General features: G+C 40.2%; 1 protein-coding gene across 1 annotated transcript in view; it reads left to right on the top strand.

Annotated features, from left to right (window-relative positions):
• Positions 1–20653, top strand: part of INADL (InaD-like (Drosophila)) — a 146894-nt gene that overhangs the window by 89978 nt on the left and 36263 nt on the right. The window contains exons 28-30 of the mRNA XM_010021438.1: positions 5790–5881; positions 15196–15268; positions 18200–18292. Of these exons, the coding sequence (XP_010019740.1) occupies positions 5790–5881; positions 15196–15268; positions 18200–18292 (258 nt within the window). The remainder of the gene's footprint in view (positions 1–5789; positions 5882–15195; positions 15269–18199; positions 18293–20653) is intronic.

Raw genomic sequence — 20653 nt, 5'->3', positions numbered from 1 at the left:
TCCTCATACACAAGAGGTATACGGTTCACCAAGGCAGGAATACCACAGAAGGGCTGGGCCTGGAAGGGACCTCAGGAGCTCATCTGGTCCAACCCCCCTTGCTCAAGCAGGGCCATCTCAAGCCAGTTGTCCTGCCCTGTGTCCAGGTGGCTTTTGAGTGTCTCCAATATTATAGAATCCCAGCCTGGTTTGTCTTGGAAGGGACCTTAAAGCTCCTCCAGTTCCAAGCCCCTGCCACGGGCAGGGACACCTTCCACTAGAGCAGGTTGCTCCAAGCCCCTGTGTCCAACCTGGCCTTGAACACTGCCAGGGATGGGGCAGCCACAGCTTCTCTGGGCACCCTGTGCCAGCGCCTCAGCACCCTCCCAGGGAAGAGCTTCTGCCCAAGAGCTCATCTCAATCTCCCCTCTGGCAGGTTCAAGCCATTCCCCTTGTCCTGTCCCTCCATCCCTTGTCCAAAGCCCCTCTCCAGGTTTCCTGGAGCCCCTTTAGGCACTGGAGCTGCTCTAAGGTGTCCCCTTCAGGAGCCTTCTCTTCTCCAGCTGCCCCAGCCCAGCTCTCTCAGCCTGGCTCCAGAGCAGAGCTGCTCCAGCCCTCGCAGCAGCTCCGTGGCCTCCTCTGGATGTGCTGCAACAGGTTCACGTCCTTCTTATGTGTATGTATATGATTTCATGCTACTTCCATGCCAGTGAAGCAGAGGTCAAGGTGGCCAACTGGCTTTATTTGCAGCATCTTTTACAACAAAATACATTAAAGGAGCATAAACAGCAAAGTCAAGTGTTCAGAAGTGAGAAAATGACAGAACCCAGATTGTTTAGTTTTCTCCAGTTAAAGACATAAAATTAAAGACTACGTGTGTTGGTCACAGAAGCATTTTATCTATCCCATGGTATCCTTCCCTCATTCAGACACCTGAATGGGAAATCTTTACTGATGAAGCAACTGAACTTCTCTTCCTGTAGTATATTTCCACGTGCATCATTGATTGCACATCAGTTTTGAATACCAGAGTGTATTGGCAAGAGAACAGATTCACATCTTAGGAAGCCTCTAGCATTTCTGCCCCAGTGAGCCCTGTTGGTTTCTGTTCTTCTATTAAAACAGCGCATGTGCAGCATGTGCAGGTTATTCCCCGTGGCTGTTAATTGGGGTAAGGTTAATGGGATGGAGATACAGATAGATGGATATTACCTCTTCATTTTTCTTTTGAATTGGAGTTTGATTGGATTCAGTTGGAGGATGTGGGAGGCTGCCAGACTGCCTCAGCTCCTTCATAACATCTTTTGTCACTGAATTTGAATTACCATCTCATGTCTAGCTTCTGCAAACTATTGTGGACTTCTGGGGCCATGAGCCTGGCTTGTTTTCTAGGTCAGTCCAGTCTATACCTTGACTGAAATATGCAGGTCACATAAAAAATTGTATGTAATCATTCTGTTTTAAATACATCTTCTGTGATGTAGTTTGGAGGGGTATGTTGCTGGAGAAAACAGCTTCTTGACAAGATCCTTTCATCCTATTTTGATACATGGAGGAAAATTACTTGGGACAGAATTGGATCCATGTGCAAAAGAATGTATTTTTTACATGACACAAGTTCTCCTTTTCCATTCTTTTTCCAGGCAAAGAGACCATCTGTGGTGCTCCTGCCTTGCACTCTTGCTGTTTTAGTGCAGGTGTCTGCACTGCTTCGGATCTTATTAGTTTGGGCTTAGTCCTGGGGCTGATTGTGCCCAGCATGGCCCGCAGCGTGTTCACATGGAGCTGTACCAGTGCTGTTAAGCCCTGCTGCTCGTGAACTCCGCATGGGTCTGTCCTGTTGGTAGGTTTTATTCACACTGAATAATCCACCCTGTTATTATTATTATTATAATCTCTTCATGAGAGAGTCAACTGTGTTCTATTAATAAACCAAGCTGTTCAGAGCTCTGTTATGCTAAATTACTGATGTTGGGATTTTCTGCCATCTTCCTGTCCCTGCTTATCTTATTACTGAAAATGGGGCAGGAGGTGGCAGGAAACTGCTACTTTGGATGTTTTGCTCTAGGAGACCACAGCACTTCTTCATAGTCAAGAATCACTGTACAGATTTGCCAGTTGTCCATTCTGACTGTTGCACGAGAGGCAATATTTAATTTTCTTTTTCTTTATGCTATTTTTATTGTAGCTTAAAGCCAGAGAGATTTTGTCCTATATGTATTTTTATTGCTCTTTTATTTTAATATTCTTAGATAAATCTAACTTATGCTGACATAATCCAGTACATCAGTATTTTGCCCAAGTAAATGAACTACCCAGCCAAATTCACAGTGCCGCTTCTGGTTTACAATCTGGGGGATTGGTGTTTTAATTGGTTTATTTGTTGTGGGTTTGTTGTTTTTCCTGGCCAGTTACTTTCAATTAGGCAAGTGGTGCTATCCCTCAAGAGGGACAGAAACTTGAACATAGAAAGACAGTGAGATTTTTACACGAGAAGAGTCATCTTGAGTTATTAACTCGAGTGGAGATTCTTTTGTTTTATTCCTATTTAAAGACAATAGTCATGGCTTCTGTCCTTCTCAGATTCATTTACTGAAGGTAACATTCAGGAATAGTGTCCTTTAGATCTTTTCATAGGAGGGTGCAAAGACTTTTTTCATGTACTTTGTGTACAGGTTACAAGTTAAGGTTAGTGTTGGGTGGTGATTTTTCAAGCTGCGAGTAAGATAAAGCTGTAATTGAAAGCTGGTTATGCACAAAGGCACAGGCAATCCATGTTTTTCTGTCATCCCAACTCTCCACACTCTCTAGTTGAGGAGCTGCAGGGGAGCACAGAGCAGGAGATTTTCTCTCTATGGAGTTTATGATCTGTTGATCACTTTAGATTATACATGTATTTGAACATGTGCAGGGCAAGGAATTTGGTGAGGAAAAAAGAAATCACATCCCAATAAATTATATTTCTTTCCAGTGTTTTCCTCATGCTTTTTATCTGGGGGCTTGTATTTTATGGGGTTTCAGTCTATATAATTTGATCAATGCATTTTTGAAACTTTTCCCATTGTTTCAGAGGGTCTGGCTCTTTCTTGGAATGCTGCAATTCCTGTGGTTGGTAGGAACCTAATGCATTGGTGCAAAGAAATGATTTATAGAAAGCTGTACCAGTTCATATTATATAACTGGATTTTCATAAATATCAGATGATACTAATTTTATGGATTTCCATTACTGTCACATGGCAAAAGCAATGTGCTTTTTCTTTTTAATATCCATATCTAATGTTTCTCTTCTGCAGAATAAAGTTTGAGAAGCAAACGATCCTTTAGATTTTTTTCTCTCAATGTAAGAGTTCAGATTTCAGTGAGTTTGTACTTTATCTGTTACTTTAGTGTATGGAACTGTAAAACAAAGCTTTGGTAGGTGAATGCAACAGCCCATTTGGGATACGTGATTAAATCTGCCATAAAGCAGCATAGGATTATATGAAAGATTGAACTAAAGTGTGCTGATCTGACCTCATACCTGTAGAATGTTTTTGTCTGTCTCCTCTGCTGCCTTTCCAAGCAGTTATGTAAAGAGACATTATAGAAGACTTGAGGCTGATTTAGATCAGTTTCTTTCTTTTGCTTAGTCAAAGCTTTGTTTTTCTTTTCTAATCTCTAATGAAAGAAGCAAAACACAGATTTATAGGTCTGGACTCCCAAAGTACTATTTGCTTAATCTGACGTATTACTTTATTTAATTTGAAAGATTTTAAATGGTGTTGCTTATGAAATCCTGGCTGTTCTCTTTTTTGTTTTATTTAAGTAGGTCTTTGTGCTTTGCTCATCTCTGTGGTCTTTGAAACTAACTGAACATTAATTGACTTTGCAAAAGAAAGTGATCTTTTTTTAAGAAGAAAAATGAATACTGTCTGCAGTAACTACATGGGACAGACCAAAACCTCGTGGAGATATATTACTTTGATTATCCTTTCATTTTGGTGTAATTAAATAATTATAACTTACAAACCCAGCTCACAGCTAATTAAATTTTGGACTATTTGATGCATCTAGTGAATAGGATTAATTTAGCCAGAGTGAAGACTAAATTTTCATCTAAGACATCTGCTGTTTAGAAAAATGAATGGTGATTTAACTAAATTCAAACAATTTGTAAAGCACACGGTATTCCCAGTGAATAATTTATTTTTGAGCTCAGACAAATCAAGTCACCAAACTCACTGAAAGTTGCAAGTCCACCTTAAAGCCAGAATGCAACTGAGTATTCACTTTTGCCACAGGATTTTTACATGTATCTTTTGATTACCAAGGCATGGACTCAGATGTTGCTTCTCACCCAGTCTTTGCAACCATGGCAGTTGCAGACAGCACCGTGTTAAATCCTTATGAATGTTGGGATGATGCTCTTTCCTCAGTGCTGCTCATTTCATGCCAGCTTAGGCTCTCTGAGACCTTTCTTGGTTCTCTCTTTGTACAGTGAGCAACTTGGTAGGTAAATGTTTCTTCATTTTTTCATGAGTAATCAATTGTTATGGAGTTTATGCAGTTGCAGACAGCACCGTGTTAAATCCTTATGAATGTTGGGATGATGCTCTTTCCTCAGTGCTGCTCATTTCATGCCAGTTTAGGCTCTCTGAGACCTTTCTTGGTTCTCTCTTTGTACAGTGAGCAACTTGGTAGGTAAATGGTTTGCACTTCAGTTTTCATGAGTAATCAATTGTTACGGAGTTTATTCTTCTCCTTGCTTTGTCCTTATTGAACTGATGAACTTGCATCATGTTTTGACTTACTGAAAATAAGGTTGGGAGTATTATGAAGTTGCCAATGTGACCAAATAGCCTGTATGACACAAGGCTGGAAGGCTTGGCCAGTTCTTTCTTGTTTAAATGAAATCTTCTAAGAACATAAAACCAAAATTCAACACAAACATTTTCAGGAACAAAAGTCCTCCTGTAATGACCAATAAATTGTTCCTGGGCTCCATTATCATTATTATTTTAAAGACTTCTGGTATGTCAAATGTGAATGTAAATACACTGTAATTTATGAGTGGGAGGGAAAATATGCAGTATTGAATCATAGGATCATGGAATCGTTTTGGTTGGAAAATACCTTTAAGATCATTGAGTCCAACTGTTAACCCAGCACTGCCAAGTCCCCCACTGAACCATGTCCCTAAGTGCCACATCAACATGTCTTTTAAATACCTCCAGGGATGGGGAATCCACTGCTGCCCTGGGCAGCCTGTTCCAAAACTTGACAACCCTTTCAGTGAAGAAGTTTTTCCTAATATCCAGCCTAAACCTCCACTGAGGCCATTTCCTCGTGTTGTATCACTTGTTACTTGGAAGAAGGTGTTGTCTGCATCCTTTCCAAAGGAACAATGAGAAAGCTTTGAGAAATGTTTCAGTTTTGCTGCTGAGTTTGCACCCCCTCCTCCTCTGGTAGATGGCTGAGAGAAGAGGCAATAGCCTTTGGCACTCCAAGGCCAAACTGAGCAGAGCCCATCTCCTCCTGTGTGTGGTTATCATATGATGTCTCTCTGCAGCACAGCTGTGCCTGAAAGAGGCTCCTAGTGCCTCAGCTCGAGTGTTTCTGTCTCTGCAACACTATATGGATGTCTATCAATGCAACATTGGTATTATTGTTTGGAATAAACTCCTAAGTTATGTGATTCATGTTTTGTGGACTGCATTTTCTTTGAGTCTTACCTCTTTATCCCACAGTAAATTTGGAAGTCTTGGTGGTATAAATTCAAACAATGCATGCTTCTTCACTTACATGAAAATCTTAATTTTCTTTTAACAGATTAATAATCAGATACTGTATGGAAGAAGCCATCAGAATGCTTCTGCAATCATTAAGACTGCCCCATCAAAGGTCAAACTAGTTTTCATACGGTAAGAACAGTTCTCATCAAAACATTTGTTTGCACTTTAGCCTTTTACATTACACATCTACATATCCAGCCTGTTTTGAAGATTCTGAACTTGCTTAGTTCTCTGATGTGAAATAAACCTTTTTCTTGACTATTCTTCTCAGGACAGTTGAGGAGTTCCTCTTAAAAACGTAGGAAAAAAAATCTAATGTAATTAAATGCCTATTTTAGGGGTGTCTGCTGAAGACTTGAGCTGTCCCTGTAGGGGTCAAGACCACCCTGATAAGAGCTGCTTCTCCCACAGCTTGTTAAAGTGCTTTAGATTGGTTTTGCCAGCACAAAGATGGGGTGAGTTGCTCCACTCACGCTGCCAAAAGAGTGAAAATGGTGCAGAGGCTTAGGGCTGGAGAGGGAGCTGCTGTGAGAGGAGCAGGCAAGTGTGAATGCAGTACATGGAGCATGGGTGTGTGAAGGGTAGCTTTGTACTGCATCAAAAGAAGATTTAAAAAGTAATCTAGGGCTTACTTATAGAATCCCAGATTGGTTTGGGTTTTGGAAGGGACCTTAAAGATTGACTCGTTCCAACCCCCTGCCACGCGCAGGGACACCTCCCACTAGAGCAGGTTGCTCCAAGTGCCTGTGTCCAACCTGGCCTTGAACACTGCCAGGAATGGGGCAGCCACAGCTTCTCTGGGCACCCTGTGCCAGCGCCTCAGCACCCTCACAGGGAAGAGCTTCTGCCTAGGAGTTCATCTCAATCTCTGGCAAGTTAAAGCCGTTCCCCCTTGTCCTGTCACTACATGTCCTTATAAGAAGTCCTTCTCTTATTTGTACAGAGGGGCAACATGACTTTGACAAGGAGTTCTGGGATGGCTTCTGTAGGAGGGAATATGTGAAAACAACCTTTCATCTCTGTAAGAATTACATACAGACATCTTTTCTTTTGTTCCAAGCACGAAAATATTTCCTCTTTGTATGTGAATTAAGGACACCTCCATGCATTCACTCTCTAGTACAGGAAGCGTTACTCTTTTGACCCCGGGTGGGAGGACTGGGAAGAAGCTGCCTCTTTCCCAGGAATTTCATAAATGCATCTGTTCCAGCTTTTGTTGACTTTTGCTGGGCACTTATCCCCATGCCACTTTAAAATGTGATCTTCCCACCAACATATACATCATACTTGATACTCTTTAGTATTCTTTGCTGATACACAGCATACTTGTGAAGAACGTAATAATCTGTGGGTGAATGCATATAAATGTGCACATTTACTTGCATGGCTCTGTCTGGTACAGCATACACAGAAATGATGGAAGAGCAGCATTAGCACAGTGAAGAATGAGTTGCTACACTTGGCAGTGCAGAGGATCTAGAGGAGATTAATGGTCTCGCCTGCAGCTCCTGTGCTACTTTCCCCAGCTATTGAAAATTAAACGTCATGTGCAACAACTCACTCCCCATTACTTAATTGCATGTGGAAAATGTGTCCGGTTGGAAGCTCCAGAGGCAGAACCACAGCTTACGAAACCAAAACCCAGGGCTAGGTTTAGTGCTGTCAGGAAGCACGGGGAGCGTGGGCTCCCTGCAGCCTGCCCTGCTGCATCGAGCATCACAGCTGCAGTGAAGGGTATGTGTTAGTTTGTCACCCATGGATTGGAAATCCTTGGTGTGTAGTTTGTATTGTGTTTTAGACATAAAAGCTATGTAAGCTCTTAGCCATAATTCTCCTTTTCAGACTGCCTGTGAAGTGGATTTCAAGGCAAAAAGTTGTCTGAATGATCATAATCAAGAAATATTAGAAATACAGTTGGATAATTCTTGTTTCTGTCTCTAGAGTTCAAAAATGTTTCCAATTTTAAATGCTGCTGCTGAGGTTGTAAACATATCTTCCCACTTCCCAAGAGCACTCCTCTTGTCACTGCTTTGCCTTGCATTAGAGCACACTGACAATTGATGGGTTTGTTCACTTGACCTGAGCAGCCGTTTGAACAGCAATGAAAAGGAATTCTCCCGCTGAGAGAATGTCTTTAGTAACTAGAGCACTGGCTCTAATGCAGGGACAAAACTAATGTTGTCTTTTTTTGATGTATGGTCACCTTCTCATAATAAGAGGGGTGTTTCAAAATTTCAGCAAAGCCAAATATTTCTCTTAAAGGTGAATTCTAAGGAGAAACAAGAATAATTTTCTTTTCTCATACAAACTATATTCCATGAGCCCATTCTATCTTCCTGCTTCCTGTTCCTACACCTTAGGCCACTACTTAGTGCATCGTGGTGCCAGCTGTATGTAGTAAATGAGAGCAGCAACAGGCATCTTGAATCTCCATCCATCTCTCATACATGCATGTGCAGAAGCTTTTCCAGCTGAGAACAAAGCGCTGAGTGTAGCAGGCTGAGCTCTCCTGGTAGGTTTGCTGCTTGGCTGATTTCAGATATATTCCTCTGGGCTCTAATGATGTGGAAAGAGCAGGAAGCCGTTACATTTGTCATGCCTTGAAAATGAGGAGGAGCCAGTTGCTGCAGGAATACTACTTTCCTCCTTCTGTAACCCATGTAGCTGCTTTTAAAGGTAGAAGGTGCATAGCATAACGTAGGCAAAACACATCCCGGAGCACACAGTAAGAAGAGGCCACAGCTCACCATAGGAAAACAACATGTACTGCAAGAGTTAGGAAAGAAATGCATTTAGTCTGAACGTGCATGAAGGTATTAATATGCTGATTTTGCAAAAACCCTGAATTTTTTAATATTCTAAGTTTGAATGGGGACTGTAGTGACAAGATAAGTGGTAGTGGGTTCTAACTTAAATAGGGGAGATTTAGGTTAGATATAAGGAAGAAGCTCTTCCCTTGTTGAGGGTGCTAAGGTGCTGGCACAGGGTGCCCAGAGAAGCTGTGGCTGCCCCATCCCTGGCAGTGTTCAAGGCCAGGTTGGACACAGGGGCTTGGAGCAACCTGCTCTAGTGTGAGGTGTCCCTGCCCATGACAGGGGCTGGAATTGGATGAGCTTAAGGTCTTTTCCAACCCAAACCGTTCTGTGATTCTCATTTCACCAGTGAAAGGTCTGAGTTTATAGTTATCCAGAAACATGTTATTCTGCAGCCTAAAAAGTTCCTGCGTGCCTGACTGAGCTGACCTAAGATATTAAAGCAAAACTGGTGGGACTCTTCTGCCCTCTTTGATATCCTGAGGCCTATTTTCCTCAGATGAAGGATGCTCAGCGATAAGCATGCTGCTTTTCACTTTGAAGCAGGAAACAGCATCAAGGTTTTCCCATTTCTGGTGTTTTGGTTCATGTGCAGGGCAGGGGGATGTTTCCATAAACTCTTTTAATCAGTTACAAAAAAGCCCAGAAATCCCTGGGCACAGAGAAGCCTTTCAGTGAGAACTGTAATAACTATCATTAAATAACTTAGATTTTGTTCTAGGAGAAAATAAAGACTAAAAGGTGTCCTCAGCCTTTTTGCCTTTTTACTAAAATCCTAACGTACCACCTGTGCTATAAAAATCTGTTCACACTTTTTTTTTTATACCCAGGTAGTGTTACAATCACATTCCCACCCTTTCCTGCAATTTTTGCTGATGAGACATAGTGCAGTAAGTGTTGTGAGAATCACAGGCATCCCCTTATATTTAAAGGCTTCTCGCTCTGGTTTATGAGCATCTTTTCCTCAATTAAGTTGAAGATGATTGTTTAGAACAGTTGATTTTGGCCAGATTCCAAACTATAGGTCTTAACACTGCACCATTTCCCAGTGGTCTCATTAATTACATGAGCTTGTAATAGCACCTAAAAGATTTGCAGTTAGAGTGTCACTTTTTTTTTTCCTCAGATTCAGTGCATCTTGTGCTTTCTAGCCTTGTACAGTAACAGATTTGAAGGTATTTAACTGCTCACCCACTTCATCAAACAAACCAACCACTTGCCCAAGCACGGCAAGATTTTCCTGAGATGAAAGGCTCAATCCTGAGATGAAATGGTTCTGTCCAAGTGCTTCCTTTGATTAGTGTCCAGACACATCTTATCTGACCTCAAAGTCTTTCAGCTGCTGCACTAACTTCCAGGCTACTCGGGCAAATACAGGTTGTCTTTCTGATTTCTGAATATCACAAATAAATAATACTTAGACTGCAGTTTTTCAAGGTGTATAAGAGAGTCTTGGTATGGAAGGACTCATGGAAGTGACAATAAGGCACATAGAGATCTTAGCTGCCTTTGAAATTCTTGGTTTGACTCTCCAACCACAGGAATTAGCCATATAGTAATATAAGGAAGGGACTTGCTTCTTGCCAGTGTCTCTTTGCCCTAGTTCTCAAAATAGAATGGGTTTTGCATCCGTTGTTGGTTTTGTTCATCCATTGTAAGTCCATCCTTTTAAGACGCGTAATGAAACAATATAATTAGATTTTACACCTGCAGTAGGAAATCCAGTTTCTGTCAGCATCAGAATGCTCTTTTACAGTGAGAATTTTATGATTCAGCAAATTCAATGGTTTTTTCCATGCTCAATTAACTGCCTTTAATCTGGTTTTGGTGCTTCACTGTTGGTGTAATAAGCAGATCAAATATAGTTTGAATGCTTGAATCAAAGTGAACGCCACTGATTTCAAACCATCCTCCCATTGTGTTCAGTTCTGTGATTCATTCTTTGGTATACCTTTATTCCTTAAAAGAAAATTGTCTTGTGCTGTGATGAAACATGGGAAATGCTTTCAGAGTAAAGTACTGTAGGATTTTGCTTATTTAAATACCATCTGTTAGCTGTCCAGAGTCATCCTCCCGCACTGCAGTCATTCATTCTGTTATCACTGCTTTCTGCTGATGGGAATTGTAGCTTCTCAGTGAAGCCCACAAATCTCTGTCACCTAACCCCTCCTTCTATTCCTAGGTGTAATTGGAGAGACTAATCTCTTGTTATTTACAGTGACACGCAAAGGAAGAGAGATCCTTATACTCTGAGGAGTAGTAAAGTGAAGGTAGCGGCTGGCAAGGCCAGTTCTGGGTGCTGTGACTTTGTCAGTGAGTCTTTGCTCTTCTTTTAGAGCCTCTTTGTATGTTGTGTGCCAAAATCTCAAATACTGCCATGCAGTAGAAATTATTTTTGTTTTAAGTTTGTTCTGACTTTCATAATTGGTCATATTTTTAATAGCATAAACTCCATTTTTACTTGCTTTAATTGTTTAGATTCTTTCATGTGGGAAAGCTTTAAAAATAAGCTCTTGCAAGTTTGAACTTCTCCTGTTCAGAGCTGTTTCCTCCTTGCTGTCATACACATGTGGGAACAAGTGCACTGTTGAGAAAGTTAAGTAATTTGGACTTTTTCAAACCTTTGATGACCTAAGCTGCAGTTTATATGAACATTAGTTGTTAATTTTAAATATCTGATTGCATTTGGCTCTCACATACTTAGAAGTGATGGAGGGGAAATGGAGAGCAAGACTGTTCTTGCTGTTAGTAGGAGAGGTTTTTCAAGAAGATACACAATACAAAGGTCTTGCCCTGATGCAGCTGAAGGAAAAATCCAGTTCAGACATCCAGAGATCATCTGGACTTCTGTGATTAGTGAACAGTTGTCAGGAACCTCCGAAGAGCAAATCAGTTCATCCTATCCTAAATTAGGTCATGTAGGTGCTGGGATGAACTGCCTTTCTTCTGAGTGGATCTGGTTTGGGATCTGCCTTGATTTTGCACTGGTCACGGAAGAAGTTTGGACACCATCTTAGACAAGATACTCTGCTTTAGACAGGTAATGAATTTCATGCAGCATGCTCAGCGAGGATTTCCATTGCATTACATGACAATAAGCTTACAACATCACAAACCTGAGAGATGTAAAAGTAAAACAGAGAACAGAAAATCTTCTCAAAGGCAGGCAGGGAACCTGAATTCAGGAATTACAAGTATGAGGTTGATGAGCAAATGAATAAAAGACCTGAATGTGTCTGAGGTTGTGACTTCTAGTTATCATCTCTGGAAGGATAACTTTCTAAATGCTTCCTAGGCCATTCCAGCTGCGTGTGACATTCCTCCAAAGTGCCAGAGACAGCTTTCTGGTAAGTGCAGCACAGCACTGCAGGGCAGCCCAGCTGAACCCTCACAGCACATGACTTGAACTTCCCTTCAGGCTTTCTTTCTGCAGCATGGAATGAGTAATCCCTTTAGATTTGTATTTGCATATTGCTCGCTTTGGACTTCTTTTGTGCCAAGTGTTTATGGTAGTTAATTATTAGTCACTAATAACTGTATGTGTCTTTGCTCAAGCTGCAGAGCTCCCCCTTCTTCAGAGGTGCAGAACATCATAAGTCCTCTTTGGTCAGCAAGAAAGGACAGGGAATGTCCAGGGGTCCTATTTAGACTAGAAAGGAAGTAAAATGTAGTAAAGTATGGCAAGCTAGTCAAATAAATCTAAAAGGATATGAGCTTCTCTAAAGCCTAAAGAGTCTGCCACTTACATATTGCTCTGATATTGCTTCGTGTGACATTTGCATTTGTATTTCTTCAGTATCGGGCTATAAGTTAGTGGTGCTGGTACAAGCAATAGGCACTCTAAGCAACAAGCTGATCTAATTCCTGTTTCCACTAAAAAACTCATCCTGAGAGGTTAAAAGCAATAAAGCATTTGTGGGAGGAGTGATGAATTCCTTCCCTGTTCAGTTTATATGTAACTGTTGAAATATAAACAGCTCTCTGGTGTGCGAGCTTGGCAAAGGAGGTGGGCTGCCATCCCAGCGTGTTACTCAAACCAGTATAAGAGCTGGAATGAGTGGTGGATGTTTATCACTTCTGCAGATAATGGAGGGGGACTGTCTGAGCCTCCCTGCTGTATAAATTGCATTGTATGCTGCTTTGACCCTGAGAGTATGAAGCTGTGTCTTGACTGTGAAGGGTTTAGACATCTTAACCTCAAGCAATATTGAGCACTAGTAACTGAGAACAGCTTTCTCGGAGGTGGTTATGTAGCAACCATTGGCAAATGCATTGAATGCTCATTTGCAGTCACTGTAATTTGAATATGATGTTCAGACTTCTAAGCTGTCTGCCCCTGCATCAAAAGAAAATGATTGCTCCTTTTAGTTGTAAATAAATTCATGTTTTAGTTGAGGACACTTGTGGAAGTGGAGAGCAGAAACAGCAATTTATTATTAGATCTGTCACTTTAAAATATGTTCCCACTTTGATTCTGCTTTGAAGCATTCTCCTTTGAAGCAGCATTAAAGTATTCAAATATGTACGAGTCCTAGCAGGGGGGGATTACAAGTCGTGACACTTTGTAACCTTATTTTTTATATTTTTGCATTTTTTTTCCCAAGGAATTACTGTAAGTGATTTTATTATTGCTTGGAATAAAAATGGGCATCCATTTACAACGGCGTGAAGGTACTTGCACAGTGACCGGAGGAAAGGGGGAACCATTTTGGACGTATATTTGAAGTAGAAACTAGTTTGTATAATTAATTACACCCCACTTTGTCATGCAGCTCATGAAGCTTCTGTCTAGCAATTTTTAGAGTATTTCTTACAAAGGCTCATACACACCTTGTTATTTTCAAGTTTGCTCCTAATTGCAAGGTATGCAGCACACCTTGTAAGCTACAAAAGTGGTGTTAGTTTTCATGCTGTTTGTGCTTCATGTAAATTACTGTCAGGAAAATCTTTAGAGTCAAGTGAAAATTGCTGGGTCTCTCAGACACCTTTCTTTTGCTGATGTGTTCTTATAGGCTAGAAAAGCAACATAATTAGATCAATGTCTCATGAAGATAAGAGGAGGGAAAATGTCCTTGCCTAATACGCCTTACGGAGTAAAATGCACTTGAAAATTGTGAAACACTTATGAAATTCATGAGCTTTATGATGTGATTTCTGTCTTGGCCCTGTTCATCTGCATCATGGACCCACTCCGGTTCTGATCTTAGCGTGGTTTCTGGCTCTGGCAAGCCAGAAGCAGGGCCAAGAGGAGAGGCTGGGAGCGAGTACGGCACTGAGCAGCACACAACCAATTCCTTTGAATTGTATGGCTGTTGGGCTGGAGATAAGTAAATGAATTCACCAACCTTTGCTGACAGGATTTACTATTTCAAATGCCTGTGACTGAATTTCCCATATGCTGCTCTGCTCACAGGCATTGATTTACCGTGTTGTCTTTCAGGGATCAGAACATGCTAGCTTCATGCGTTTAACTCTTGAGGGATAAAATGAGTCTGTGTTTTCTTTCAGGAACTTCTGTGAAATGTTTTTAAACACATACTGGTCTAATATCTTATTCCAGAAATTAAAGAGGAAAAATTTCTGTGTGTGTAGGTAGGGCCAGACATCAAACCCACAAGACCCACCGCATGGGAAGTCGTGTCCTTTCACCTCAAGATCTGTATCTGCAAAGCAGCAGTATCACTGATTCCTGCTCTGTCATATTTTGGCAAGCAGAGGCTGTGGGATAGTACTGAATCTTCAGCAAAATGGGATCTGTATCATGTTCCTGGCTTCTGTGTTCTATGAGAGTTCTTCATCCCCAAAATAAAGAGGTGCATCGGCACAGTCTTGTTTTTCATATGCCTTAAACAATATCACTGAAGTATTTTACTTGGTTCAGAGGCTAAAAACATGCAGACCTAATTCCTAAATAAAGTAATTTTAAATGGCAGTTGAGGTATAACATTAGCAAGGCAGAATGCTATTTAATAATAAGAAAAGGAGGCTTTTGAAAGTTACAAAGTAATCTGATGTCAACTTAGGAATGCTTTTTAAAGAGGATAGAAGAAAAGATGCCATACCTAATGAACATCTGTGAAAAATAATGCGCTGTATATGTAGGGGGAATCAATATTCATCTGTTTTCTTCTCCCTGCATTTTATAAAAATTCTTTCAAGCTTTTACATTGAATCTTTAAGACAAGGCAAATATGAATAAAAAAGAAAAAGCAACCTAGTGTAGTAACACAGATATTATATTTCAGGAATGTGAGTGCAGGGCTACAAACGTGCAGTTTACAAATGCAGGCACTGTTAGGAGAGGCCAATGAAGCATTAGCATATCTATTGGTGTGTAGGGACCATAAACTCTTAACTGCATCCTCTGATAACCCCCACAAAATTAGATTTCCAAAGAATGTGATGTCAGTATGTCCCAGGTGGAACTACTGTGGTCCCAGGAAGGGACATAATGCATTTGCTAGCAAACAAAAGCAAAAATGGAATGCTTTATTAAGCTCTAACTTCTGGTAAGAAACTGTTACTTTCTATGCTTGTAAGAGTACGTTCTTAATGGGGAAAACCAGCTCGAAAGAAAAGGTTTGCCATTATGGTTTAGTGTGTAATATCTTGTTTTTATTTGTTTTACAGAAGTGAAGATGCAGTCAACCAAATGGCTGTTACTCCTTTCCCATTACCTTCCAGCTCCCCCTCTTCTATTGAGGTAAGGTTTGTGGGTTGTTTTTTTCTTACTAGGGATTGCTAAATTACATAGATTCATCATAAGTAGCTGTTCATTATAAATTTAAACGCCTTGTCTAATTAAACCCTGAATCACAAAATGCATTGGATAGGAACTTGACCTAATAGGCGTATTTTCCCCCATCTCTTTTTATTGATTTCATCATTACTGAAAGGGCTGGCATGGCATTAACAACAGGTATTAAACAGGTTATTGCTGTACAGGAGGAGGAAAGTCTCTGAATAAAAACCTTGCCATCTCCTATCCTGCTCCTTTTTCAGCTGGTTAGATCTTTAAGGCCCCTTCTGACCCAAACCATTCTCTGATTCTGTGATTCCTGCTCATTTTCTTCCCATAGGATCAGATAAGGACTATTTAAGCAGTGAGCTCTACTGCACAGTGTTGTAGCATACAATTTTCCAGCACAAAAAATTCCTTAATGTGGTAACATTACTAGTGTTTTTCTTCATTATAGTTGCTCTCAGCCCCAGTGCAGGCTGATTGCTCTCTTGTGCACCATGAATCCCTGCAGTGTCACCACATTGTTATCGTTTTGACATCTTGACATGGTGTAACTAAATTTTCTAGATAAAGTGCATGGTTGGCCTTGCTGTTGCTTTTTAATTGTATTTCTATCTGAGCTAATAAAGCAAAATATGTTTTATAATTCAATTGGGGTTTGGTCTTGCCTGGAATTGATAAATTGATGTGCACTGAACTCCTGGTATTTCAATAAGCAACGATCCACGGTAGGTAATCTGGACGAATCCCTTGTTCTCATGCTTGCTGTTGCTTTCCATATTATATTTCCACTGATGGCTACTTCCATACAGGCATAGTGCTGTGCAGTGCAAGAGCTGCTTAGTTTTTGTTTGGATCTGAGTTATTTTTGGACAATGCCTTGGCTTTTCCTTCTTTCCTCCATATAAAAGCAGCATGTCCCAGGTGCAGCTGGTGGATCACAAATTACTCTACAGTTTACAGAGCCCAAGTTCATTTTATTTTTGTTGACTCTTTAATACCTGACTGTAATTAAATTCTACCACCATGTGGAAACCAAAGAGCTCAGCCTCATGTGCAGTGTTTGCTTTTAGAAGTAGATGCTTGTGAGATGAGTTTCATGCATTAATGGCAAGCTCTTACTATTTATGTTGTGTCTGTTTTATAAGTGCAGTTTATTACTTATAACTAGTATCTTCTTATTATATAAAATAAATGTAACCAAGAGGTGCTGTCATTGCACAGAACTTTATATTGCTTTCCTGTTTCAATTGTTCCTGTCTTTAAATAAAGCAAAACAAAACTGTGCATTGTATCTCGAAATTATATCTTCAAATACCTTTGAAATACCAAATAAATATTTCATCTTGTGTGTAAGAAGATTAATTATGTTAATTTTCTTCGTCCTATCTCTTTATCTTCATTAAGGTATTTTAATGTGGAAAGTGATAAGCAGTAAATATGCCTTCAAACAGGGTCTGGTTTCATTGCATGGAGTTACAAGACAGGATAAGACTATGTGTGTTGTGGTGTAATATTGTGGGCAAGCCACCAGAAGCAATGTATATTAAATACTAATTGCTGTAAAGATATCTGTTTAAAAGGATTTCATTCATCAGAAAGCCACAGAATGAAATATTTGTTGCAGTACTGAAGAGCCTTTGTACAACTGCAGAGATACTTCACCTGCTCAAGTGGTAGTCGAGACGTGTGTAATTCTCATTGTGCACTTAAATGTAAAATGTCTGATGAAGATTCAGGAATCATTCTGCTTCTAGGAGCAAAGATCTTGGAATCTGATTTGATTTGTTGCACATAGTCCATTTCGCTTTGCTAGAGAGAACAGCTCCAAAGTTGGCTCAAATGCTTAAATGTGTTAAAAATGTTTTAAAATGAAGTAAATCAAAATTAGAGATCAAAAATCTGTTCAGGTTCAGGACCTGGTTGGTTTAAAAATGGGAAGGAGAACGAACACATTAAATTTTACGTGTAACCAAATTACTGACAATTTAACCTTTAAATTCTACCTGAATTCTAGATGCCATTTTCTATCTATCTTAACTTTAATTGTCAGTATGGGAAGGAAATAATTTTTTCTTGCAAGCCTATGCTTCCTAAATATATGCTAGTTATTCTCTAGAGAAAATACCAGCAAATCCTGATCAGACAAGCTTTTCTACTTAGTATGGTGCTATTTCATGTTTCAAGGGCTGTTTTGTGGGGAATCCTCTATAGAAATAGAAAAACTTCATGCAAGGGGAAGTTCTTGGAGCACATCTTGGTGAAAATACTTATATCTTTGGGACCATTACCTTCATTTGCTGGTTCTCTAGTAGTTATCATTGAATGCAGTATACTCACAGTAATGTACAGAAGTACCTGAATCCTGAGGCTACATTTGAACTTCAAGTCGAGGATTGTGCTCCAGTGCTGGCTTAAGCCTGCTGAGCTTCAGCTTTACTGGTTCCTCCAGGGTGGAGGAATAAGTCCTGCTTACCAGCCTGTTCAGACTGTGTGAAGGAACCCGGGCTTCCTGCAACGTGCTGAGTATGCGTAAGACCCTCCCTCCCAAAAGAAGTCTGGAGAAGACCTCTTAATACAAATTCAGCAGCTTTCACAGTTGATAGGGATTAGTCTGGCCTTGAAAGTTGACCAAAATCTGCGCTTAAATGCTAATATTGGACTATCTCTTGGTACTTTGGGCTGGCCATGTGGAGACCACGGTCTGTCTGTCTAAACTTGTATCACTTATTTGTCTCTTGACATTAGGATGCTTTAATTGTGGATCTTTTTTACTTTTTCATGCTGCTACTTGTTTAGAAAAATAAAAGGTAAAAATGTCTAGTTATTTTCTGTAGCTATTATGGGAGATCATAGCTCTGTTTACAAACTGTTATCAATCCTTCCTACCAGGATCATGGTGGCACTGAACCTGCAAGCAGCGAAGAAGACCCAAGCTTGGAAGTTGTCATGAAAAGCTTGACTGAAGAGGAATCCAGCAAAGCTGTAAGTGACTTAAAGTGGTATTTAATTATAATTAGAGCTTAGAAATAGAGACTCATTGGCTTGATTTGTTTTCTCTCCACCTTTGTGTTGGAGTATTACAGCACATTATTGTCAAATAGTATCTAGTACATGTAAGAGCAGAATCAAGGTCTTAGCTTTATACACACACTTTTCATGCACTAAACAGTCAGTATAACTTGTTAAAATGTTGGAAGAAGAGCTTTTTTATAACTTTTTGACCATCTCTTGAGTACTTTCTCAGTGAGGGGATTGTTTCCACTCTTGCCATCCGTGTGTGACAAACTTCAGGAGAAAGCATGGTCTGTAAATCGCATTCTTATTTATATTCATAGCTTCATAAATTCAAAGGCCAAAAAGTCTATTATCATAATCTAGTCTTGCCTCCTGAATAACATAGCTATAGAGTTACTCTCAGTAGTTTCTACATCAAGCCCATAACTTCTGGTTTAATGTGGTACTGTCAGTGTGCAGTGTAATAAATACAGAACTTCTCATTGGTACAGATGGAGTTTTTTGTTGTTTAATATGTCAGGATTGTGCATTATTGAAATCTGAAAGTCCTTCAGGGTACAGCTCCAATCTCTCTTTTTTGGACTCTGTGTTAAAAGTTCAAAATGGAAACCTACTAAACATGCTGAAGAGTGGGGTACATCAGATTTGCTGAGACAGTCTTTTGTCCAGCAGCCTGTTCTTTTTTCAAGGAGTGTGTTGACTGAGACATTTCTGGGTTTACTTTTTTCTTAGATGTCCCCTTCATGCTCCATCATGTCTTTTGCAAAGTGTGTCCTGAGTTTTGGAAATGTTAATTGAATGTACATAATGTTCTATAGCTAGTAAGTATTTAATGAGTCTATGAACTCCAGGAGTTAGGAAGTGTCACATGCTTTCAAGCATCAGAATTAACCACCCCCATAAAAGGGATCGGTTTGTCTTCCTAATGGATTACCAAAAAGTTGGACTCTGTATTTGGTAGCCTTGTGCAGAATCCTCCCTTGATGCACTGGAATATAAATGAATCGGAGTATTATTGTATTTACAGGTGTAGCTCATCTGGGTTTATTGCTATTTTTGCTCAACTGGCAAGAAACTTTTGAGGGGTTGCAAGGTAATATGAAAAATTGCTCGGAGACTGAAGTGGATAAAGTTCAATAAAATGAATTATACAGTTTCCTGGTGTAGGATATTGTGCTGTGCAGCTTTCTGAAAGGTGTTGGAGAAAGTGCAAATTCAATGGGGAAAAAGAAAAGCTTGCAACGATCCAAGACAGGTGTGGAGGGAAGATGCTGCTGGAACAACAGGGAACCCAGAAGATATTGGCAGCTTCTTTTGAAACTTGAAGCAAGAAAGAAGGGAACTGTGGAGCCAAAGGATAGAAATTACAATATTTTAGACAGTATTTTAGACTGAAAGGTGAAAAAAAAAGATGAAGTTTTGGTAGAAGAGTTGTCAAGAGCAGAGCAATGGCAGAAGGATAAGAGAAGACAAAGGCATGGATTTGTCGAGAGCTTCTAGGCAAGGAGAACATCACTAGTTCTAGTGATTTCTTTCTCGTTTTTCTTTCCCACTATCCATACCAAGTTATCTCCTCTTTACACTTAAATTGTTCATGTAATAGCAGCTGGTTGCTACAATTTACATTTTATCTTTGGAATTTAAAACGCTCTATCCAGCATTACATCCAGTATTATTATCCCTGCTGCGGCACAGAGGGGAAATGACCTCTCCTGGGTCATTGGTGAGACCAGGAGGCAGTGAGAGTGTCACTTCTCTGGCTGCAGCGAGCCCTGCCTTCATTCAATGGCTGTTTGCTTAGAGGTGACTCACTGATTTTTCCATTAGATAAATAGATGCTGAAAAGTTAAGAGCTAGGGGGTAGATTTAGGAAGGAATTGGAATGCCTATGGATCCAACTGCTCATTCCATCATGCCTTCAGCTGAGCCAACCCTTGATTTAGAGGCATAAAAGGATGAAAAAGAGTGGCAAAAGCCAGTTTCATAATTGTAAGAGTTTTCTTTCAATCAGGGTTTTAAAACATGGCAAATACTGCTAAGTGTGTCTTATTTTTGGAAATGCTGCTGGTTGGGATTGGTCCCTTCTGACCAGAAGGAAATGTTGTCTGTGCTGATGTTGGTATTAAGACTTCAACACTGCAATGCAGCACAAGCAGCTCATTGTTTTGAAGAAAGATTTCTCTTGCAGTCTTTTAGTGACAGTCGAGGCAGAAGAAAACAGTGCCTTGTTTTTCATAGCACGATGGTTGCTACTAAAGCCTAGTGCTACTTCACCATTGTTAGTGAATTTCTCAGTCATGTGTCAGGAGAAATCAGGGATGTTAAAGT

This window comes from Nestor notabilis, unplaced genomic scaffold, assembly GCF_000696875.1.
Source record: "Nestor notabilis isolate BGI_N333 unplaced genomic scaffold, ASM69687v1 scaffold11659, whole genome shotgun sequence".
In the NCBI taxonomy this organism is placed as follows: Eukaryota; Metazoa; Chordata; class Aves; order Psittaciformes; family Psittacidae; genus Nestor; species Nestor notabilis.
Note: the sequence above shows the minus strand (reverse complement) of the source record. Positions and strands in the feature narration are given on the sequence as shown.